This window comes from Gobius niger, assembly GCF_951799975.1.
Source record: "Gobius niger genome assembly, chromosome: 1".
Lineage (NCBI taxonomy): Eukaryota > Metazoa > Chordata > Actinopteri > Gobiiformes > Gobiidae > Gobius > Gobius niger.
Window position 1 is genome coordinate 67,200,240 of NC_136852.1, and position 26,129 is coordinate 67,226,368.

The following is a 26,129-nucleotide window of genomic DNA, read 5'->3' on the forward strand; positions in this document are numbered from 1 at the left end:
ACACTTAATTTGTTTTTTTGTTTTGTTTTTCATCAGGAGCTGGCAACCCAATGGTGTTCTGGGGGCTTTTTGACTGGGCATTGGGAAGTGGGTGGGGCTTAAGACCCAAAACAAAATAGTCAATAAACAACTGATGCAACATGTATTTTTTTTTTTGTAATTTTGAATAGACCAACATTACGTTTGCACTTTGTAAAATCCATATTTGATTTGCCTCATATAAGAAAATAAATGAAGAAAAATTCCATAACATGTGTTAGAGACGATTTATGATGAAATTGGGGCTGTGGCTGACTTTTAAAATCCAATCTGTTCCGCTTAAATATTTTTTGAAGGCGGGTGAAATCGAGTACAGTAGACCTCTCTAACCAAGGTTACATTTATGTTTTTGCACCTGTCATTAACTGTACCATTACACCTAATGAAATACACTTTTGCTGTCATTTTCCCTCCCATGTTATAGACATCAAAAGTCAGTGCTATTATATTTCTCCACGCACATTCCCCGCATGTCAAAGTGTGACTGCAGCAGAGGAGCTGCGCGTCATGGTGTGCAAAAACATGTTTCACAGCGCATCACCAGCTGACCCAGTGACACCGACATATGGGAAAGAAAGCCGTGGTGTTTGCGCAGAACAAGGCGTGACGGCACGATTGCGTTATCTCTTCTAGACTGTGTTTATGTTGAAAAGAACGAGGGAAACACTGCAGGTGAATAGAGAAACAGTTTGAGATATCAGTTTGAAACTTGTCTTGTAGATTAGCTTTTCAATGCTCAATAAATATAGCTAGAAATTAGATATTGAAACCCTGTAGAAGCTTGTGTAGAGATGCCAATACAATATGTGAAGAGACCAAACTGCAGCAAAAAGGAAAAAGTTGGACCTGCTGTGACTCACCTTAATAGAAATCTTCAGGCTGTGAATGTGTCGTATGATCTTTGTGGGGCAGTTGGCTTGTGCGTATTTTGCATCCAGACTGTGTTCATTATGGCGGTGTGTGGATCTCTAGGAATTACGGCTTGTATTTTCTTTCTGATGTGGAGCAGCAGATACCACCAGAGGGCATTTGAAGCATGAAATGAGGTGCTTAGGAAGTCGGACCCTGATCATGAATTGTCCTTTCCATGCAATCAAGTTACAAAACGAGAGCTGATGTTCCCCAAGCCTGTGATAAGAATGCGCTACATCCCTAACAACTGTTTCTTGTGTTTCTCGTTGCAGCTTCGACGTGGACAATGGCACGTCGGCGGGTCGCAGCCCCCTGGACCCCATGGCCAGTCCGGGTTCTGGGCTCATCCTCCAGGCCAACTTCGTCCACAGTCAGCGGAGAGAGTCGTTCCTGTACCGCTCCGACTCCGACTACGACCTCTCCCCAAAATCCATGTCCCGCAATTCCTCCATAGCCAGCGACATGTGAGTGCCCGTTACTGTTTCAATGGCAAGTTATCAGAGGTGGAAAAGTCTTTAAGTTTTGCAAGTTCTACGTTATTTACTTCAAGTTCAAGTCAAGCCCCATTTTGCAAGAAAGATAAACGAAGGAAGAACTGATCTGAGGTAGTCCACTCTTCTGTGAGTCATGAGAGGTTCCTTGCACCTTGCAGTGATCAGTGATTCCACCACAATCATTCAGCCAACTGCAGGGTGTATTTTCACACGTGGGCCTAATCTCATTCAGAGCCAACAAACAGGAAACACAACTGTTGCATCAGTGCCACCTGCCAGCTGGCCCATCCGTGTTTCAAACAGGCTGTCAATCATTCACCCTCGCCTCCACGTAAATCACCACAAAATCCAATACAAATCCCCAACGTCTTTAGTGTCGAGGGACAGAGGTTCGTCTTTGGGCATCGCTTAAAGAAGGATATATTATACATATTATACTCCTTAAATGCAAATAGAATCATGTAATATGTCGACCAAATGTATTAACAAAAGAGCACCAGAATGCTTTTTAACATGTCTTGTCCTTAAGTGACGTGCACAGACATTTTGACATTTTATAAATTCATGCAGTCCTTGTATTTGAAGAGTTTAGCGGCGCTAGGCTAGTGCTAGGCTAGTGCATGTCTATGGTAACTAGTAGCCTGCGTTAAAAACAGTCTGACCCAAGCACAGTGCACCTGAGGCAAATCACTTATAACACCAGACTACTGATATAAATGTCTGTGTCAATAGAATAATTTTAACCATTTTGCATTTAAAAGAACTTATATTGAGCAGCATCATTTTCGTGGTTGTATAAGCTACGCAGCGGCGGAGTGATCTGCTAGAAAATAGTCCCTCAAAATGTGGTAATTCATGTGATGCAAGGTCAGATATATTTCAAAAATTACTCAACACAGATATTTATATGGTTAGTCTGGTGTTATAAGTGATTTGCCTCAGGTGCACTGTGCTGGTCAGACTGTTTTTAATGCAGGCTACTAGTTACCATAGACATGCACTAGCCTAGCACCACTAAACTCTTCAAATATAAGGACTGCATGAATTAAAAATATATATATATCTTCAGAAATCAGCAACACTCTGTATTACTAGGAAATGAGGCCCTATGTCAAAAATCCTGAAATATCCCTTTAAGCTCGTACATGATGGCACTTCAGACCCGAATTAACAACTTTTTAAGTGACAGTGCAGGATTTTAGAGGCAGTTGTGGTGAACAGGTCTGAGCTCATTCTACACATTAGGACATGGCTGGAACATTTTTAAACTCCGTCTAGTCCCCTTAACAAAATTCAAACCTGGCTCTATGCATCATTCTTGATGTCTGCCATGCTCATCATTTTGTTTGCATATTAGCATGCTTATATTATATTATTAAAATCTAACCCTAACCCTGGATAAGTTTCCTATTGATATCTCTTAATATATTTATGGGGATTGTTTGATTATGTTCTTCCAAAATAAGCAAACAAACACGTTCTCCCAAAGTAATGAATGAATAAAATAAAATAAAAATCTGCCCAAAAAACAGCTAGTGTATTGTTAAAAGTCAGTTATGCAGCACCAAGGCTACGGCGATACCCTGAGCGTGCATCATCATAATTGACTAGATTCAAATATAGCCTATGGTTTTCTTTCATACTAATATTTGTCAGTTTGACTGTACGTCAATACCATGTGCTGCTGTCCATGCTCTATACAGCGCACAGGCCAGGAGCACTTTGGTCCATTTCCCACACAGGGACGACTCTCCGGTTACATGTGCCGGAGACTTCTACAGGAAGTAAAAATATTGACTGAAAACATCTCATTCAGGCCAAGGCCGAAAGAAGGGACAATAGGCAAACCTTGGTGAAATAATGACGCACTGTAACTTTAGACTTCCACATGAAACCTGGCGCTCAGCACTGAGACTTTTCTTTTTCTTTCAGAGTGGACTTTTAATATCATAGTTTGTCTTTCAGTTAACCACTTTCTAAAATCTGTAAAATGTGGAATATCAACACCGATGTTCCCAAAAGCAAGCTGTGAAAGGCAGGTGTAGTTGAGAACAAACCTGAAATTGTTACTAGCTCCCATAATTCCTCCCATACATCTATTATTCAATATTATTTCTTATCATTACTTGCATGTTTCAGGTGCATGGATAAATGTAGGACTTTAGGCGGCTGTGCACCACCACTGTTCGATCAGCAGGGAAATTTTCCACCTCCTCTTGTTTTTCCCAGTTTTCTGGTGCTTCTTCTGTCTATAAGAAACGTTCTGACAGAGGAGAGTGAGACTAGCATAAGACGCTCTGCACGTGTGTGAGGCTCATAGGCGTCACTTTACGTTATTCCCTGTGGGAGCTCAGCCAAACCACCCAAACAACAACAACAACAACAAAAAGAAGCGTCAGGCTCGAGCTCACAAACTCCCGCTAAGTGTGGCGCTCTCCTTGTTAAGTTAAGCGAGCGGACCTATGTTGATGTCATGGACTGATCAGCGCTCGCTCGTGAGAAGAGAAGGGAAGGGAGAGTTCTTGTGATTGACAGGTTGTTTCTACTGAATCAATTTGTGATCAAGGCAAATTCGCCTGTGTGCCTAAAGATACTGGATAAATGCGAAAAGCTGTTTGCTCAAAAGTTATTAACCTGTTTACCCCCGCCTTAACCAAGTGCATTTTCTCTAGTTCAGCTTTACCCAAATCTATAGGCCAGAGCAACGCCTATTTTGAAAGCTAAGACCTACAAAACTCATCTAAACTGGGCTTTTTCCTTGCATTGTTGCTGCAACTTTTTTGAGGGGGATTTTCGTCACATTTTTTGCCACATTTTCATCACTTTTCCTCACTTTTTTTTGTTGTCCTTTTGTGGCTTTTTCATCACCTTTTTGTATTTATTTTGTACGTTTTTTCACATTTTTATCACTTTTTTGACAGTTTTTCGTCATTTTTTTATCACTTTTGTGTCACTTTTTTTTTTCACTTTTTCTCATTTTGTGTAGCTTTTTTGTCTGTTTTCAGTTTTTCATCCATTTTTCGTAATTTTATCGTCACTTTGTTGTCACTTTTTCGTCATTTTTTCTTACTTTTTTGTCATTTTTTGATTCACTTTTTCGTCACTTTTTTGACCGTTTTTTGTCATTTTTGTATCATTTTTTGTCTTATTTTTTTTTTACTTTTTCGTCAGTTTGTCGTCAGTTTTTCATCCGTTTTTTTTTACATTTTTTGGCACTTTTTCATCACTTTTTCATCTTTTTCTGGCACTTTTTCATCTTTTTTGTCACTTTTTCGTCACTTTTTTTTGTCACTTTTTCGTCTTCGTCACACATTTTTGTCAATTTTCATCTCTTTCTGCTCTTTTGACCATTTTTACCCAGAAGCCTTTAGATGTGGGTAAAGCAAAACTGCAGAAAATGTGCTTGGTTCAGGCGGGGGTTAAGAGGTTAAACCAGGGAAGTGTTGATGTAATGTGGAGCGACATTACCAAAAGAAAATAAACCGGTTACTTTATCTGTAGAAGCTCACATACCGCTCTGATCTGAAGAACTGCTTGCTCCCCTTCTCCGTCATGCCGTCCCCTTGCCCCGTGCCAGCTGTGCAGTGACGCAGTGTTATCGCGGCGCTCTGCTCTCACCTGAACAAATGTTGACAGTCAGTCGTCACAAGGGGCCCCCGGGCGCTGGAGCCGGATTTACATTTAATGTGACGTCGCACATTCCGAAAGAGCAGAGGCTTATGTGGGAAAACAGTGCCAGCTTTGCAACGCTATTTCTAGAATATAGTTGGGTACATGAAAATTAAGTATACATGACAAAAGTAGATGTATTATAGGGATTTTTAATTGCTTTCATGAAATTGGTGAGATACTTACCGACGAGGAAACAGTCTGTCTTTTAACTATTCATAATAAGGTAATAGATCGGAGATGTCATGGGAGCCTGCGATAATGAGAGGTGATGCTTTTTTATAATGAGTGGATTACAAATTTAGCATCCAGTTTTTTTTGCCTGGATCTGCGCCAATATCCAGTGTCGGTATTGCCGCATCCCTATTTCCTTGTGATTACCATAATAAGAACTTTATTACACTCACACAAATAGTCCGGTTCACTATGTTTAGATTTCCACTGTTGAGGGATTTTCGAGTATGAGAACGATATACAGGCGCTCGTCATACAGTTAGAATATCATGAAAAAGTGCATTTACTTCTGATATTCAACTTAACATGTGAAACTAATACATGATATAGACTCACTACATGTAAAGTGACATATGACAAACCTTTGGTAGATTTTTGATGATTATGGCTTGCAGTCCATTTGCAAAATATTCTAGTTTTCTGAGATTTTTAATTTTTAATTTTTTTTTCAAACTGAGCCATAATAATCAAAATATAACAAATAAATGCTATATATCTCACTTTGCATGTAATGAGTCTATCATATATTAGTTTCACAGTTTAAAGGAAGAGGCCACAGTTTTTCCATACTGAGATATGTTCTTACCTTAGACCAAGTTGATGCGTACCTGTCTGGTCTTTGTGCCCGTGGAAGAGTGTGGTCGCTTCGAACTTCACCCTGTTTGGAGCTATAGGAATACATTGGGAGAGGCCAAATGCTAACAACATCTTTGGTCATTTTGTGTGACTGAGCGCACACACAAAGACCAGACAGGTACACATCAACTTGTCTAAACTCAGGTAAAAACATATCTCAGTATGTAATAATGGTGGCCTGTTCCTTCAAGTTGAATAACAGAAGTAAATGCACTGTTTCATGATATTCTAATTATATGACCTGTATTTGTGTAAACCTTATGGTATATGAAACTAGAAAAACATTTTTCCATTTGCCTTTGTCATTTGGTAAAATTGTGCAATTATACAATTTTTCCATTAGAGTAAATGGGGAGCTCTGGTCATCGCTACGGTAACGTCATGAAACATATGACAAGGGTTTCATTGACTTTTTTGACCAAATAAAATTTTCTGCCAAATTTCGTAAATTTCTGCCAAACTATATGTTAAATGTTATTATCGCACTTTTTTGTTTTTTACGTATCAGAGCAAATGTAAACTGATTCTGATTGCTTTTTTAATAAAGTTTTAAAAAATATATAGTTTTAATACTCTCCACAATAATCTGGCAAAATTACATAGGGAACCGGACTAAAAGTTCTACCCAGGAAATGATACAACTGCGAGACAGGCCTGTTTTGAAGTAGAAGGACATTTACATTTTTGTAAATTTTCTTCAGTTCTTCTTCTTCAGTTTTGTGTTGCCGCTCACACAAAACTGCTACAAATGGAACAATATCATTAATCTATTCACAATAATAGCTGTTATAAAAAAGACTAGCCACAAAAAGAGTAATGACATTGTATTGATATTGAAGAAACAAAGCAGCATCTTCAGGAGAGGACGTACCAACACCATGAGAAACACTCTTCTGTCAGATGTTCCTCTTTATTTTAAAGCCACCAACCACTTCTTTGATGACAGTGAGAGGAGAGAGGTTGTTTGGAGGAGAGAGATGGTTTGAGAAACTTATGGATGGGAGTATTTTGTAAGGACTGGGAACCCTTCACTCAGTGGGGTCGTAGACATAACTTACCCTCTATTTACCGTTGCCTCCTCCATCCCAAGTTGAGACATCTAGATCTCTATCACGCTTATGAGACACAGCCCAGGTCATGATAAAAGACTGTTAATAAAAAGCAGATTCCAAGTCATGTAACCATAGGCGTGTTTAATAATAGAGGTTATTAAAGGGATATTTCAGGACTTTTGACATAGGGCCTAATTTCCTAGTAATCCAGAGTGTTGTTGATTTCTGGAGATATTTTTTTTTTTGTAATTCATGCAGTTCATACATTTGAAGAGATTTTCGTGGCGCTAGGCTAGTGCAAGGCTAGCGCATTTCTATGGTATCAGCTACACTGCAATAAAAACAGTCTGACCCGCTCCACAGTGCACCTAATAAATGTCTGTCTCTGTAGAATCATTTTTGGAATATAACTGACCTTGCATCACATGAACGATCGCGGACTATTTTCTTGCAGATCACTCCGCCGCTGCGTAGCTTATACAACCACGAAGCTGATGCTGCTCAAATCTAAGTTTCATTTATATGGTTAGTCTGGCGTTATAAGTGATTTGCCTCAGGTGCACTGTGGAGCCGGTCAGACTGTTTTTAATGCAGGCTAGCTGATACCATGGGCGAGCCTTGCACTAGCCTAGCGCCACGAAACTCTTCAAACATAAGAACTGCATGAAATACAAAAACAGCGAGCTCAAGACTTACAGCCTTATATATTATATGTAGCACTGCTTTTCCACAACAAACAAAATCCTATGACCGCTGATGGTAACCAAGAAGAAGAAGAAGTGGCCTTTTCCCTTGTTTCACTTGTTGTTCGCTGTAAATTATTGAGCGGCGTGGTGGGAGTTCTTTTTCTTTTTGGCAGGACCGAATGCAACCTCCAGCGAGAGTGCATTGTTCTTCGAAAGTAGGGCCTGCACATTTTCAAGATACCTTAACCATCGGATGCGGGTCATTCAAAGAAGCACAACCATGGACACAATCGTTTGTCCGCTTGTGTTTCCGTTTAGTTCTCGTGTCGTCGTTAACAGGATGCCAGAAGCTTATTTTTTTGGCTTCTTTAGACTGCACGGGGCGCCGCATCTGTCTGGGAGTGGGGGCCCAGCATGTTTCAACACAAAGAATGTTGCTTGTGTTTCCATCTTCCCACTCGCCTTCCTTAAAGGGCTGGAGAAGTATATTCTATATGCAACAGGCGAGAAACTGTTGAAATTACATATCCGTGCAGCCGTTCATGTTTCAGCCTTCTCAGATATCGCAGTGAGATATATTTCCACATGTTGCAGCTCCAGATGAATTTAAAACTACAATGTGTGGATTTCGCATGTTGTTCCGAGTTCCGACCGAGCAGAAAGGTGGAGGTGGGAGTAGACACTAAAATAGGTTTGCTCTGAAAACCAAACAAGGCCAAACTATGAGAGGAAGAGTTGAGTAGGAGCAGAGCGGGGGCCGGGTTTGACAGGTTTTAGTGCTTTTGGTGACAATAGCCAAAGATGCGTCCGTCACAATTCAGGAGCCTGACTTTAAGATCTGAGATTCTGTCGCGATGTGTGTGATGCAGGGGCCTTTTCCCACCAACAAACTCAAAGCAATATTAAAAATGACGACTTGTAGTAACATGCATTTTTTTGGTAGTGATTATATTGCCTTAACCCTGTGTCTGTCTGTGCTTTGTCTTGCAGTCATGGCGACGATATGATTGTAACACCGTTTGCACAGGTGAGCCTTTACTCATACATTTAATTCACTTACACCTGGAAACAAAGAAATGCTCTAATCCAGGGGTGGGCAATTCATTTTCATGAGGGGCCACATAAGAAGCCGGAAGGGCCACACCAATAATAACTCAAACTTATTCTGCAGAGTTTCAGACGGAGTTTTAAGGAAGTGAAGCAATAGCAGGGCCTCCAAGTAAATTTCCCTGGGGGCCAAAACATACATGGGGAGTGTTTTGCCAGGGTCCATGAAAAAACCTTTTTTTTTAAATAAATGAAAAAATAATGGGCCTGACAGGATTGTAGCCAATGTGTTGTTTGTATCCTGATCTCTCATTATGTCAGTGCCCTCTGCTGGACACATGTGGAATTCTTTACTTATCTAAGCTGCCCCCTAGTGGCTGGAGTGAGCATTCTGGTAATTTATTTAAAAAATCATAACTCTGCAAAGGAAAGGGCTAGAGACTTACTGTTTTTTTTTGTGACATACTCAGGAATTTATGCCCTACAAGTCGTGGGCCGGATTCAATTACGGGCCACATCCGGCACAATTTGCCCAGGTCTGCTCTAATCTATACAACAACCAGCTTTGTTATTGCACAGATTCGATGATTCTCCATAGGTTTTCATGGAAGATGTAAAAACTTCAAAGACAATCTTCTCACAATGCTATTTCAATCTACAGGGAAACATTATCACTTAAAGTCCTGAACAATATTTCTCAGTTTTTTCTGATTCATGTGCCATTGAACCCCAGAAAAAAAAAAAAGACAAAATGAGTTTGTGCCACGTTTTGATGATAGTCTTCTCCAGCCTGTGCACCAAAAGTAGGGCATCTTTTCCGAAATTGGCAGCAACATGTCTGTGCAAGCTCTCAATCATACAGAAGTTCCCCATTGCAAACAAAGAGTCCCAAGTCCTTCTGTACTCGAGCAAAAGTAGAATTTGTTGAAACTAAACAAGAGTCTCCTTACGTCTATATTCACCTGCAGCATCTCTTGCTTTTTGACGTTGTGAGTGATTTGTGTTCTTTTGCCTGCAGGTGCTTGCCAGTCTAAGAACCGTGCGAAACAACTTTGGTGCATTAACGAACCTCCAACAAGACAGAGCCTCCAATAAGTACGTTTGTTTTTGTTTTTGTTTGATATTTTCCATGCGTTTTTGCAAAATGAAGTTGGTGTAGACAAAACGGCTTCATGGGAAAGATGAGACGCTCTCCACCTGCTTCTACCACGGCATTGGTCCGCCCTCTGCTGACTACGAGTGGTACTACAACAACATTACACATTCTGTTGTGGAAGTAATCGTCGCTGTGAAAGTTATGATTATTTTGTGCGAGATATGTTTAAGCTAAGGAATTAGTTTGGAACCTTATTCTGGCCCATCTTTAGTTGTTATTTTATTCATATTTCCATGAATTAAACATATTGGTCAAAGAAGTCAAAAGCATTTGGTGAAAACTATGAGAACTATTAACTGTTAGTATAGAAAATGTACTTTCTGAAGTACTTTGTGGAGCCGTCCTGTAATTTTTAATTTTGCACTGCCTATTTGTAAAGCACAATACATTTCTATTGTATGATTTTAAGTATTAATATTCATACTTAAGTTTTGGAACAGTTACTCTTCCCCCTTTGAGTGAATCTAAAAGTGTCTTAAAGCTTAACATTGACACGTTAAAATAAAAAAACACTCTATACTTTTCCTTTTTTATCTTGTATTGTAAAAGCAGGCGTTTGTTTACATTGCAGTGACAGCACTGCCTCCTGAAAAGTTACGATTCGTGCTCATGGACTCATCCCTGTGAAGAACAGGGATGTTCGTAATGATTTGGATCGCTACTTTTAACTTCCACTCTGCCAAAATGGTTCCAAAGTAATTTTTATTTTCTCAGACTTTGCTTACTTATTCTGCTTCGAGAGATACTGTATTCTCGCTCCTGATGATTTCATATTCAAAACACTGATGAACTTCTATTGTTGTCCCTTTACAGGAGATCCCCCATGTGCAACCAGCCCCCCATCACCAAAACCACCTTCACGGGTGAGTATGAGGAGTGGCTATCAACTTTCAAAACTCTTTTTTTTTTTTTGAGTGAAACAGTGATTGTTGTGACTGCGAACTGCCTCGTCCAGACTGAAATCAGATTTGAAGTTGACTTTATTCAGCTTGTTTGAGTTGTCGTCCATATACTAGTTTTCTAATGGTAAATCGTCCCATTAGTATTAGTTTAAGGTTCGATCTGTGTTTGAAGAAGTTCTGAGATATTTAGGTTGAAAGTTTCACCCACTCATGGAACAAAATGGAAATGGGTCATTTGTTTTTGCTCGTGGAAACCTCAAAGATGCCCCGAAAATCTGCAAAACTTTGATATAATATACAGAAACGGAAATGTCTGAAAAACAATCAATCAATATCAACACAAATGCCATATAGAACCTTTATAATTCGAATCAAATCTTATTTTAACATGAAATAAAAATGAACCGAGTACCGCCCACTCATTTTCTCAGTTCAGCTTTGCCCAAATCTAAAAGCTTCTCGACTGGAGCTTACAGACTATAGGCCAGTGTAACGCCTACAAAATGGTCATGTTTTAGCTGCTTTTTTAAATAACATTTTTAAAGCATTTTTGTCTCACTTTTATTGCTATTTTGTCGTGTGTTTTTTTGCTTTTTTCCATTGTTTTTGTGAAGCTTTTTTGTGGCTTTTTCATCGCTCTTTAGTCGTGTTTTTGTCACTTTTTTATCTTCTTTTTTTTTTTTTTTTCATCTGTTTTCATGGCTTTTCTGAAGCTTTTTGGTCGTGTTCACATCGCATTTTTTTCCTGGTTTTTTTGTTGCTCTTTGGGGCTTTTTCATCGCTCTCTTAGTCGTGTTTTTGTCACATTTTCATCTGTTTATTCATTGCTTTTATGAAGCTTTTTTGTCATGTTTACGTCAGTCTTTCATCACATTTGTTTGTTGCTCTTTTGTGGCTTTTTCATCGCTCTTTAGTCGTGTTTTTGTCACATTTTTCTTTTTTCATCTGTTTTCATGGCTTTTATGAAGCTTTTTTGTCGTGTTTACGTCAGTTTTTCATCGCATTTTTGTCACATTTTTTCATCGCTCGTTAGCCGTGTTTTTGTCACTTTTTCGCCGTCTTTTTCATCCTTGTCTTTGTTGCTATTTTGACACTTTTTTCCCCAGGAGCTTTTAGATTTGAGTAAAGCCAAACAGCAGAAAATGTACTGGGTTCAGGTGGCAGTTAAGGAGGTTAAACGACAAAATAAAAATAATAATGAAGAAGACACCAAGAGTCACATGTTGCTTCACCCACTAACCTCAGCCTTCATGATCTTGTTTGGATCGTGTGATAAATTCTAAACTCTGGGTTGGGTAACATCCCCCCTTAGATCAAACAATCAAATATCAAAACGTCACAATGTCTGCTAACCTGTTCTTTAGCAATAGCTCTTCCACCAACCCCCCCCCCACCCCATCGCTCCTTTTCCCTCTCGTGCATTTTCCCTCCATTTCTCCTCCCCGGTGCTCCGCTCCCCCGCTCCGCTCCGCGTTTTGCCCGCGGCCCGGCGTCTGTGCAGCAGAGTGGCCTCTCTCCGAACGCCGGTGTCTGATGTCGCACTAAGCATGAGAAGAATGCCATTGACGTCAGTGCAGTCCGCTGTCAGAAAGAGTAGCGCCGCGCTCCAATTGACAGAGGACGGGGAGAGAAACCGAAATAGGAGGGCAGAAAGGCAAGAAGGCAGAGGACGAGGGCGGGGAGACAATGGCGGCGTGGGGGGGTCACGGGGGGGGCGGGGGGATTAATGGTAGTGGGATATGGGGGGGGACGCTGATTCAGACAGGTTAAGGTGACATAGAGGGAATGCTATAGCTGTAGCCATTTATTTATCCGTCATTAAACTGTCAGAACCGCTGGGGTCAGAAGAGATAGAGCGAGCAGTGGTTTGCAAAAAAGTTCAGGCCCTTTTCGTCCAAATGTTTCTGCTAATGTGAGCGATGAAGCAAAGGGGAAGAGGAAATGATCTCCGACGCTACAGAGGAGACAATCCCATTACGTTTCAAGCAAAACAGAGCTTTATTTGCATCTTCTACATTTTCAAAATGACAGAAAACTTTGGCAAGTGTCACGGCTTGTAAACACTTTTATCAGCAGCCGAGAGTCTTTGTGCCCTTTCTTCCTTACAAAAGTCTTCCAGAGCAGAGAGATATCAGGCCTGTCCCTGCGTGCACTGCTCATTGGAGATTCATCCACAGATCTTCAGTAATGAGTCATGAGACGGTTAGGACTTTATGAGGTTTATTTAGTGTCATCATCCGTTAGTGTTTTTCTGAGAGTGTTTTCGCTTCCAGAATTTGTTGGAATTTAATTGAATCCGTCCTTCCCTCGGCCCGGGAAATGGTCCCTGATGATTGACCCCACCTCAACCAAGCACATTTTCTCCAATTCAGCTTTACCCAAATATAAAAGCTTTTCGACTGGACCTTACAGCCTATAGGCCTGTGTAGCGCCTCATTTGAAAGCTAAGACCTACAAAACTGATCTAAACCTTTTTGTTGCGTCTTCATAGGTTTTTTTTTGTCATGTTTTCGTTGCCTTTTGTCACTTTTTTAAGCACTGCTGTCATGTGTGCGTCACTTTTTTGCCTCTTATTTTGTTGTATTATTGTTGCTTTTCCATTTTTGTTTTTGTTGCTTTTTTGACTTTTTTTTTTGTTGCCTTTTCATCACTTTATTGTTGCTTTTTTGTTGCGTTTTTGTTGCATTTTTGTCACTTTTGTATCTCTTTTTTTGCTGTGTTTTTGATGTTTTTCATTGCGGTTTTTTTTTCACGTTTTTGTTGCTTTTCTGGCGTGTTTTCGTCTCTATTTTGACGCTTTTTTTTTTCCAAGAAGCTTTTAGATTTGGGTAATGCCAAACTGGAGAAAATGTGCTCGTTTCTGCTGGAAGTTAAAGGGACTATACGGAGTTTAAAAATGTTAAAATGATGTATTTTCCTCCCCCTACATGTTCCAGCCATGTCCTAAGTTGTAGAATGAGCTCAGACCTGTTCACCACAACTGCCTCTAAAATCCTGCACTCAAAAAGCTGTCACTTCAGGTCCGAAGTGCCGTCATGCACGAGCTTAAAGGGATATTTCAGGATTTTTGACACAGGGCCTCATTTCCTAGTTATCCAGGGTGTTGTTGATTTCTGGAGATATATATTTTTTTATATTCATGCATGCTTTTATTTGAAGAGTTTAGTGGTGCTAGGCTAGTGCTAGGCTAGTGCATGTCTATGGTAACTAGTAGCCTGCATTAAAAACTTCTTCAAAATCATGGGGTCGTCCTCCAAACGTTGCCATATCTGATTTGTAGAAGCTCCTTTGTGAATTCCACGTGTAGTAACCTGCGGCCAGCATTAAACAAACTACTGTAGATCCGGTAACCTAGCAGATCACTCCGCCGCTGCATAGCTTACAACCAGGAAGCTGATGCTGCTCAAATATAAGTTATTTTAAATGCATAATGGTTATTTGAAAAAAAAGATTCAGTCAACACAGACATTTATGTGGGTTGTCTGGTGTTATTAGATTTGCCTCAGGTGCACTGTGCCTGGGTCAGACTGTTTTTAATGCAGGCTACTAGTTACCATAGACATGCACTAGCCTAGCACTAGCCTAGCACCACTAAACTCTTCAAATAAAAGGACTGCATGAATATAAAAAAATATATATCTCCAGAAATCACCAACACTCTGGATAACTAGGAAATGAGGCCCTATGTGAAAAAAATCCTGAAATATCCCTTTAATATAGAAACTGCAGTTACGCATAAGACCTGAGGTGGCAGTAGTGAGTATACAACTTGCCTCCAGTCCCTTTAAGAGATTATTGATGCTTCAAACTTAGTCAGATATTCTTTTCTTGAGATTTTGTGGTCTTCTTGGCTCATTCTGGACCAAAAGTTCTATTTATGTTTTGCATGTCACTGTACATGAGCAGCAGCCTTTGTGTAGTCTAGTGTAGTATTTTGTTTGATATATACTGTATATCAAATATAACATCCAGTTTGGCAGAATAACTGACATATAGTGAATGCAGGGTCAGGGCAGGGTTAGTTGTCAGGTTCACGTCTATAGAAATCTTTCCCGTGACGTCACTCCTGCGCGTTTTTCCAACCCACAGCGCGATCTGACCCAGCAGCTTTGTCTGTGTCACCAGTTCAGCCTAAATACATGCATAAGTGTCATTCTAGACCGATCCCACTTCCTCATCTTCACTCCCCTGCGCAATTCAATTACAGCTAAGTGTGCCACCTCCCTCATCTCCTTCCACCTCGCCTTCCATTCAGAGAAAAAAACGCTTGTCTAGGCGATTATAACATTAGCCCAAAGGGATAAGTATGAACGAAGCGGAAAAGGAAATGTTTCGAAAGTCCTACAAATGACCGGAATAGACCCATTAAGGCCTCTATACCTGTGGTTTCTTTAATATTTACAAACAATGAAAAAGAGAATTTAAAGAGTTGTTGGTTCAAACTCATTCCAGATTTTGGATAATTTTCCTCACTATGAGTTTATAAACGTGTTTCACTTTCAGAGAGCAAAACTGTCCCAGTACTGTAAACAACAACATGAACCAGCTTGCCAGTTCACGATCAATAAAAAGGATTTATAATTAGATGCACAGGGCATTTAGCAATGTACTGAAGGACAAAACAGGACAAAGGACAGAACTCAGTTTGCTCAACTATGAGAAAAAAAATCTGGAAACCTCAGATTGGGAAGAGATCTGCATAAGCACCCATATAGGTCTTATGTGATGATATCGCTAAGCATCATGGGATTAGCAGCAATTATAAACAAATGGAGATTTTAAAAGTTAAAATACTGGAGTTATTGTTCACATTAAAACACTTGGACACCACAGTGTGTTAGATGTTGTTCCACGGGTTTTTTCTCCACTTTTTATACTGTTTTTAGCTAATGCTAGTCAAGAGAAATGTATGCTAACAGCTGCAAAGATGGCGGATCTCCATGGTAACTGTGGAATATCCCGAACTCTATTGTCAAATACAAAGCACAACAGTGCGTTCAATGCATTAGGGTTGAACGATATGTACAATATTTCATATCTCGATATTCATGCCAGATATATCGATATATATCGATACAATACAATATAGCTATGGGTTAGGTGAAAACCAAGCATTTTTCTGGAAAATAAAAACATAGTACAAAAGAGTGCAGTTTTATTGATGAAAATCTATATCGTTTTTATCTTGCTTCGATTTGAATGTTCATATCTCGATATCAATACAATAAAGATATATCTTTCAGCCCTACAATGTATGCTCTTCACGACAATACATAATGTGACTATTTGCTATTATTTATGTATTTACACTCATTAGCTTTCATTTTAAATCTCTATATAATCTCCTGACTGAAAAGAGTCAGCTTAAACATTCAAATGTTTGAATGTTTCTCATCAAACTTATTCCCATCCCCTGAATGCAGACACTACAACGCGAGGCGGCTCATCAGATCATCCTCAAACACACCAGCCACATGTAGCAACTCCGCACGGCTAGCATCGCTTTGTTTACCTCCCCTGCGCTCGGGAATTGGTATGCGGTTCACATTTGCGCGCACAGTGGAATCTCCCAGCCCCGACTCCCGCTCCCCCCGTCGCTCTGGTCCGCGTTTTCTCCCTCGCCAGCCTTTTTCCCATCCATGGTGCAGCGGCAGTAGTCCTCTCTGGCTCCTTTAGATACAGCTCGGGGAGGAAGAGCCGCACGTTTTGGCTTATACCAGGGACTGACCCAAGAACCAAGATCGAACCCCCCAAAACCCACCCCTTGCATATTTTTTCCATCAACCCCATATCTGGTCCCCCCCTTGCTAGGACTTGTTCAAAAAGAGAAAAAAAAAGAAAAATCCCCTCTTCATCACTGGATTCTATGGCTGCACTGACTAAAGAGGGGGACTATTGCATGTTATGGTTAGCCCCAGGTTGACGCGTGCGGATGTGTAGCTCGCCGTGAGATGCCTTTTGTGTTTTCCGTGTCAAGATGAGGCAGCACCGCGTTACTGTTGACATAGCTAACGCTTGAAAGCAGATTTTCTATTTTTTTTTTTAAGGGGGGGTGGGGGGGGGGACCGGTCTCCTGTGTTCGGCCCATAGCATTCAGTCATGGGCCTGCTAAACACACTTCTCTTCATCCTGCTCCATGATTGGAATTACACCTGGCATCGCAACGACAGCCCGCTCCTACACCTCGATTTGTCAAAGCGTGAATGAAGATCTCCAGATTGTGACGACCGGGACTCGGGACCTTTCTCTTGTTTTTTTTTTGTGTGTGTGTTTTTTTTTTTTTTTCGTGGGAGAATTACACCTGGCATCGCAATGACAGCTTACAAACAAATGCTCGATTTTCCCATCGTTGTGACGGAGAACGTTGGGGTTCTGACGTGTGGACAAGCCTTTTGAGTTTTCCGGGGGAACTTTACCCTGTTCTCGGGCGAATTACAACCGATTTGGCGATGGTGGCTGACAACATCTGTCCAAATGGGGATGAGAATGACGGAGCGGTGTCTCTCTGAACGTTCCCACGACCTTTTTCGAATCGCAAACTTGGACTGTATTGGGATCTGTCTTCCCAGGGTTTCACCTACATTGCACTTCGTTTTTTTTAGTTTTATTTTGCTGTTTGAAGCAATCCTAATTCGCCCAAATGCGGAGCAAAATCCTGGGTCGCTTCCCCCCTAAATCTCCTGACTACATTTGACCCTGGCACATGACCGTCGTTTTGCCCGAGTGTGAACGAGCCCGTTGCGAAACCAGCCTCTTTCCGACCTCGAACTCTACAGTCTTAGACCGATTCGGGCCGTCCTAACATTTTCCCGCGGACAGAGGCGAAGAAGCCCCACTTTCACCTGGCTGGGGGTATCCATTATGAAGAGTCACCCATGCGTGTACTCAGGGTATCCCGGCTTAGCCATGGTGGGGGTGGGAGGAGGGGGTGTTGGTGGTGGTGGAGGGAGGGGAGGAGAACCCAAGCCCGGAGCGTCCTCTAGCCCGCTGAAGAGGGCCCTGACTGACCCCCTGCCCTCCTGTCTCGCCCCCACAGAGGAGGCCTACCAGAAGTTGGCCACGGAGACGCTGGAGGAGCTGGACTGGTGCCTGGACCAGCTGGAGACGCTGCAGACCCGCCACTCGGTCAGCGAGATGGCCTCCAATAAGGTGAGACTGCAAAGTTTGTGCTTAAGATCAAAGTCAAAACAGACACTCATCATCCTGTGTTCATACATTAAAAAAAACACTTCAACTTCTGGAGCCATACTGTTCATTTCAACCAATGAATAGAATATAGGTGTTCATTTCACCACTGTGAGGAGACTTGGCTCTCCTCAGATGTGGCTCAGAACTTTGCTGGGAGATGTTGCTGCTTTGTTTTGACTCCATCCATCGACAGACATGAGGTTGAAATACGTCAGGTCCTCCTCAAGATTAGCCTTGTCTGTGTGAGCTGATGATGAGGAACATGTTGGACGCCACTGAGACCTTTCTTTATGTTTTTATTTAGGGAAACGGTTGTTCTCGGGGCATAAATGAAGCATAGAATGGTCCGCAGTGTGGCTTTAATCTCAGGACATGTGGACCTCCAGAATATTGTCACAAGCATCCATTTGAACGTGATTAGTTGTAGTGGGCGACTCATCAGACAGAAACACTAAATAGGCCCTGGTTTGTATTTAAAGAGCCAATTCTTCCTGGAAATACTATTCTGTGAAGAGCTGTAGCCAATTTAATAAAGTATGTCTGATGTGAATGTGAGGACAGGAGCAGGGCTGAAGCAAGGGCTGCATGTAGACTGTTTTTAGAGAATAGAGATGAGATTCAATTGTTTGTCAAATCAGGTCAATAGATAATGCCAAATGTAAACTGTATATTGTTAGCTGCTTGTTTGGAAACTGCAGATTGTCCTGACATTAATGAGGAGGTATCAAATACAGTATGGGGATGGTGTTTAGATGATCTTGTCTGTGGGTACAATACATAGGTCCGACATGTGAGTCATGTTGCGTATGAGTCCTGGTGGTGTTACTGTGCTGGCAGGCCCATACTGTTTGTATTGGCTAAGCGTGTTAGTGATAGCATCGTCATGTGGCCTGGGAGCTGCGCTCTGAGCATGCTCAGTAGCAGTGTGTTGAAGCGGGTGCTGTCTGAATACTGATCAGCTCTGATGGTGATGTCACAGAGGGTGATGTCACAGGGGTGCAGCGGTCAAACAAAGCTCTGTCCTTCTGCGGGCCAGGCCGTCTGTAAGAGGCACATGTGTGAGCGCTGTGGTAGCGTTAGCATTGCTACAGTGTGGACAAATGTAACATGCTACTGTATGTCTCATCACTGCTCACAGCACAGCTATCTGTGGTCGTCATAGCAACAGGCTCCGGCCCAGCCAGTCCGCTCTCACACTGAACAAAATTACTCACACTCATGCGCAGTCAGGTGCAGCACTACTGACAGATACAGCCTGCAATTGACCTTTACTACGTATATCTTCACTGGGGGAAATATTAGACTTAGCATATGTATGTGCAACACTGGGCAAGATCAAGCCATACCACCATTATGTGGTAATTGTATTTGTATATCCTTTAGAAGACATAAAATATATCAGTCAACTATATCAATAGTTTGACGATCACATTGTCATCCCTTTAACAAGACTGTTTGATTATCCACTGGTACTTTTAAAACAGCAGATTGATATTACATTTTACATTTTATTTGACACTGGTCCATAATTCACTCACTCAAACAGTCAGTGATGAGCTTCTGTTGTAGCCACAGCTGCCCTGGTACTGACTGATGGAAACATGGCTGTTTCTTCCACTTGTTACAAATACTTCCAAGCAGGATAACATGTAATATTGGTAATTATATTGTCAACATCTACTGTAACGTAGTGTTGAAACATACTTGCAGTTTCTTCTTTGACCAGCAGATGTTGCCAACACCAAACATAACACACCAATATTGGCTGAATTATATATATATTACTGAGTTCATTCTTTCTGCTTTACATGTTGAGTTATGTACCCAAAAATGGCTTATTATTAGCTGCTGGCATTTTTTTGTGTGTGCACATTTTGACTTTAAGTAGGTTTCCATTGACATCTTACCGCGACCCAGCACTGTCCACTTTGTAACCTCCAAATATCAACCCAAAGAAAACCCCTTTGTTAGCCGCATGTTAGCTGCGTGACAGCTCTCCATTAGCGACGCTAGCACCACATGGTCCTGTTGTTGCCCGTCTAACAGCTGCAGAATTGGCACAAAAATGCAATTGTTGTCGAGGAAGTGCTATATACAGCAGGGAAAGGATCTATTTTTGACCAAACCACATTTCACACGCGCATCCCGGTGTGACACTGTGCAATTTTTACCCAGGAGTTTGTGCTCACACCTCGGAATAGCCTATCAAAGTGGACGTGGGTGGGAAGGGGACGGATGGGGGACATTGGGTGACTTGTCTCAGCCTGTTTATAACGTATGAGGAGGCACTGGCATGTTTGGCTCTTGACATTAAACCTGTATTGTATTTAAAGCCACACTGCGTAACATTTCACCCAGTAAATAGAATCAAATACAAGCCTTTTCCCCTTCTTCTTCTCGTTAGTTATTTAGTCTGTCTTTCATCCATTCAGGCACCCATTCGTTCATGCTTTGTCAGTGACTCCTGATGCATTTTTGCTCGGGACCCATCTGTTCTGGTGCAGCTGTAAATGAGGGGCCGGGGGTGTCATGTACACAGAGGTGTGAGAAGATCCCGGTTCTGATCGGTGGATGACAGTGAAGCTCAGAGTTGCTCGCCCACTGTTTCCCCGTTCAATTTATCCCGTGAGGCTTTGAGAAATGTTGATATTAACAGTTTAAAGTAATTCATGACTAACTACGGGCTCACACTGTGACACAAGGATTCTTCAAAGATGAAAATGAAGTTTGTGTATTTTAGTTTAGTTTAATATGGTGTGACGCGGCAGGTGATGGTCAGTGTTGAGATCATACTAATTGTTCTGGGTGAAACTCGGCCACATTTTACACAAGTGTCTTTGAAGCATATGCAGCTCTCCGACGTTTTTGATGCGTAAAAGTAGGTCCTCAGGTCAAAAAGGTTGGAGACCCCTGATTTAAAAACTAGACACGATATCCAAAATGACATTGGAAAAAAAATCTTCAATAGGTCACACATTTAAAGGGGCTATAGGGAGTTTAAAATTGTTAAAACTATGTATTTTCCTTCCCTTACATGTTCCAACCATGTCCTAATGTGTAGAATGAGCTCAGACCTGTTCACCACAACTGCCTCTAAAATCCTCCATCACTCAAAACAGTGATACTTCGGGTCCGAAGTTGTTGTTGCGTTGTTGCCACATTTATGTCACGTTTCTCATTGCTTTTTTCCTTTGCTTTTTTGATACTTTTCTGTCATGTTTTCAGCACTTTATTGTCACTCTTTTGTCACATTTTTGTTGTATTTTTTTTATAGTGTTGTTGCTGCTTTTCCGGCACGTTTTTGTTGCTCTTTTGTTGCATTTTCATCCTCGTTTTCGTCGCTATTTTTACACTTTTTTTCAAGAAGCATTTAGATTTGGTCAAAGCCAAACTGGACAAAATAATCTCGGTTCAGGGGGTTCTGGGAAATTGGGAGCATACAAGCTGTGCGGATTGTTTTGCCTTTTTTGACCTCATGTTTATGGCCCCGACCCCTCTCTTGACTCCAGTCACCTTCATGACGACATCACTGTTGTTTTCACCGGGAGAGCTGAGTGGTTCCCAACAGAAGCCCTTCATGATAATAGAGGGTCTGTGGGCTGATTAGCTGATAAGCCGTTAGCTTAAATTTAGTCCAAGCTTGTGTCATAACAGTCGCGTTGTGTCGTGACATTTTTTTTATTATCAGTTCATCCGTTTTGTAAGCACCACATCGAAACAAAAGGAAAATGCATTCGGAGAGAGATAGAGATAAATGAATAATAATGAGCCCGACAGGACGGCAGCCTCATAAAAACAGCTTACATTTATTGCACTTACAAGGAATGGGCTAGAGACTTACTTTTTTTTTTTTTGGACATACTTCATCATCAATTTATGCCCTACAAGTTGGGCCGGACTGAATCATCTCACGGGCCGGATATGGCCCACGGGCCGTATTTTGCCCAGGTCTGGTCTAGACTGTATTTCTGATAAATTTAATATTATCCTCAATGAAAAAGCAGCGTTTTTTGTTTTTCTTTCAAAAAATAAGGACATTTTAAGTGACCCTAAACTTTTATACGGTAGGGACAAAGTGTCTTTTATTAGCCGCTCCCACAGTCGGCCCGTCCCTGGTCCCTTTATGATTTACACTCTATCGAATGATGCGCAAGTGAGTCACTGCTGTCGCCTCTCGACCCGCTCTCCTTTGTTTTGGCTGTTTTGGCTTCTCTTTTATTCCCCCTCTCCTCATCACGCTTCTGCACAGTACACTAGGTCAGTGCAATCACACATACGCGCCCTCCCGCCCACAGGGGAGTGCCGCCGCTGCAAAGACTTTTTTTCCAGGAGGAGCATCAGCCAATCAGAGGACGGGCTCGGCGCTCGTGCTGGTCCGCGATTGGTCGGTTATACGTGACACGGGCAAAGCGAGGAGGCAGGTTTGGGGGGGCTTCACCACATGGGAGCAGACAGGAGGAAGGAAGGGAAAAGGGAGAATCACTGCTGCTTCCTGGTGGCGTTGTCGCGATCTTAACAACACCTGCTGAAATATTCTTGTAGAGAATATAATGTCTAGATGGAGCGAGCGGAGATATGGTCTTGTTTCTGGGGGATTTTCAGACAAGGATTCGATGCTGGCTGGACTGACTTCAGAAGGAGCATTTTTCTGAACAAGCTGCTGTGACCTTGCTGTTCCGTTCTGGAGGATTTGTTTTGTTTTGCCAAAATGCCCGAAGCGAATTATCTCCTGTCAGTGTCATGGGGGTACATAAAGGTATGAGTATGTTAGATCTAGAGATGTTTAGGTGATTTCTGTGTGTATTGCTATGTGCTAACTCTGGCATGTATAAGCTTACTGTTGATACCTGTGGGATATCCTAATGGTATTCTGAAAGAAGTTATTCCTGTAGGTTTACTGCACTACTTTAGAAATATGAAATGTACACTTGTAAAATTCTATTAAGGCTCCAAAGTATTAGAATGATGGTTTACACATTAGACCACAAGGTGACGCTGTGCAGATGTCAACAGGGCTGGGCCACATAACAAAAAAATATCCACAACTTTCTTTTTCTCATATTGATCAATCTTTTTTTTATACATCAAAAGAGGCAAGACTTTTTTACAAGTCTCAGCTCAAACAAAAAACATAATGTTTCCCTCCAGTATCATTTTAAGGGGCTAGATGGAACTTGGCCATTTTATACTCACTACTGCCTCCTCAGGTCATACGTGTAACAGCACATTCTATATTAAGCTGGTGCATGACGGCACTTCGGACCCAAAGTAACAACTTTTTGAGTGACAGTGCAGGATTTTAGGTCTGAGCTCATTCTACACATTAGGACATTGCTGGAACATGTAGGGGGAGGAAAATACATAATGTTAACATTTTAAAACTCCGTATTGTCCCTTTAACACAAAGAAATCCTCCATTGCAATCTCCCAAACTCCAAAACTAGGCTTTGCTACCGCCAAGGAACTGGTTGTAACCGACAAACAATTATAAAGTCCTATATAAGACTGACTAAAGTGAGATTAGGACTTTGATTACAGGTGGTAGATTCGAGCTACAAAGTTATTATTTTCAAGATTTATTTTAACTGATTTGCTTTTGATGCTCAAGTATTTTTTTTGTTGTTGCAGTAAATACATTGGTACTTTCACTTAAAGCCAGACGCCGTAACATTTCACACAATAAATACATTAACAAACAAACAAGCATTTATTCTGTTTTGTACTGTATATTCTTATCATTTAAAAATTACAAAGCAAAAAAAAAAAAAGGGGATGTCTCCTGCTTGTGTCTATGGAGATGTTGACTAAAGGCAGCCAAACATGAGATTTAAATCCATGTTAGGTCCTCATCCAAATCCATCCTTTGATGACCCACTGCAAACGTTTTCTGTGTGTGGATGGTCATCGACACGGACGCCATCTTTGGGAACTAGCCAAAAATGGTCACGTTCAAAGGGGGAAAAAAAACTACTCTTTCACCAACTACTCCACAACTCCACAACTACATGTTCTCGCCATGCCTGTGTGTAGGTTTCCTCCGGACACTCTGGTTTCCCCTACCAATAAAAACATGTACAATAGGGGAATCCTCCAGCCAGTTGAGTCTGACCATCTGCCTGGGGATGGGTCCCACCACTGCCATCGCCCACTGCTCCTTACGGGCTGACCCAGCAGCATTAAAGGATGGGTCAAATGCAGAGGACAAGTTTCCCTATGGGGACAATAAAGTTTACCTTAACCTTAACCTTATCGATCTATGTTCTCCAAATAAACAAACAGAGACAAGGAGAGGGACAAAGTGGTTCAACGGCCCACATTTGTCCATACAACAGGGAATGCTAATCATAATTCTACGTGCTAACCATTAACTTCCAGTGATGTTTTTTTTCTCTACTGGTGAACAATATGCTGTGTCAAAACATTCATTAGGACCTGATTTTGACTTGACTTTTTGTTTGCGTGTGCTAAATATGCTTATAATCCGCCAGAAAAATAAAACAGTTCTTTCCCCCCTCGCGAGGCCAAGCCCTTTAGTCTGATGCATTCCCATCTCAAATGTTCACTTCTCAAGTCTTGGCTGAACTCGAAACAGAACTGTACCCATTTGTAAATATCACTCAGTGTGTATATGAAGGATTTATATGGGGTATATAGGTATGTTTTTAGGATGAAAGCCCCGACCGGGGACTTGCGAGTTGAAAATTAGCGCTTGCTATAAACTCTTTTTACATAGCATCAACTACAAGCTTTATGTTGAATTGCAATGTCTCTGTCAAATAAATAAATACATATCTATTAGGATTTAGTCCAAAATGTTACACAGTGTGCCTTTGACCGAGCAATTTAATCTTGTAATGGTGTATCTGTACTTTTATCAAAGTAATGAAACACAGTACTTTGTCCACCACTGTGTGTAAATCCCTTCACCATGTCATCCCAAGAATTCTGACAACTGAACCAACATGAGAGCAGATTATTTTCAGAATGACACTAAACGAAGTTACTTAATCAAACATCTTATTACCTCACAATTTGCTAAATAAATAAGTCCAAACATTTTGGTCCAAATATCCATCATTATTTATTTTCTTATATTGACCACATTGTTTATTATGTTTTCTTCTTTCCATGTGCTGTATCTTAGTGTCGGCTTTATGTTCCCAGATCGCACCTTTCAAAAAAAAAATCACACCAGTAAACATGAATACACGTGTGAGCTAAAAGTACAGAGATGATTTGACCGTGTGCTGTGTGTGCAGTGCTTTGTGAATGGCCCTCATGTCGAGCATCTGTGTCAACCTCAATCAGAGCTGGGGCTCAGGCTAAAATTAGGGGAGCGAGCGGCAGGCGAGGGCGGCGGGTGAACGTGTGAAAGGAAGGAGAGGAGAGGGGAGGTTTGCGACTACGCATCAGTCTCATGACCCCATTTTCAAGGAAGTGGCAACTATGAAATGTAAATGACTGCACAGGTGTTGGTAGCGTTGTAAGTTACTGGAGCGCTTGTTTTATGCTGTGTTGCGTCCTACCTTGGTTGCAGATGAAAACAATAAACACTCATTACAAAAATCCAAGCATCTTTTGGTCAAAATAAGTGCTAGTGCAGGCCTGCTGTAGTTAAAGCTACGTGGCTAAACTTTGGAGATTCTGAGCGTGAGAAATGGTGTGTCCAAACTATTTAGGATCTGTGCTTTACTTGAGTTGTCCATCCATCCATCCATCCATCCATCCATCCTCTTCCACTTGTCCGTTACCGGGTCGTGGGGGCAGCTGTTGGAGTTGCCCAAATCACATTGCCCCAGCGCCTTATGGCTCCTCCTGCAGGTGGTGGGTCCACAGAAGGACGGCCTCACGGTTCTACCCAGGCCTGTTGGTCTCTCATAAGGGGCTTCTGAACCGCTCTTTGTCTGACCCATCACTTAGGACCTGTTTGCCATGGGAGACCCTACCAGGGGCACGAAGCCCCAACAACAGAGCTCCTAAGATCATTCGGGCGCTCAAACCCCTCCACCATGTTAAGGTGGCGGATGACCCATCACTAGGGCTGTGCAATTAATTGATATTTGATTACAATTTCGATTATTACACTAAACGATTACAAAATTTGCATAATGGAA

General features: G+C 41.5%; 1 protein-coding gene across 5 annotated transcripts in view; it reads left to right on the top strand.

Annotated features, from left to right (window-relative positions):
• Positions 1-26,129, top strand: part of pde4d (phosphodiesterase 4D, cAMP-specific) — a 296,018-nt gene that overhangs the window by 260,895 nt on the left and 8,994 nt on the right. For 4 of the 5 annotated variants that reach the window (XM_079552154.1, XM_079552155.1, XM_079552156.1 and 1 more), the window contains exons 2-6: positions 1,224-1,415; positions 8,713-8,749; positions 9,788-9,864; positions 10,739-10,788; positions 17,864-17,976. In XM_079552154.1, the coding sequence (XP_079408280.1) occupies positions 1,224-1,415; positions 8,713-8,749; positions 9,788-9,864; positions 10,739-10,788; positions 17,864-17,976 (469 nt within the window). Of the gene's footprint in view, positions 1-1,223; positions 1,416-8,712; positions 8,750-9,787; positions 9,865-10,738; positions 10,789-17,810; positions 17,977-26,129 lie in introns of all 5 variants that reach the window. The other variant, XM_079552158.1, reaches the window with a different exon arrangement.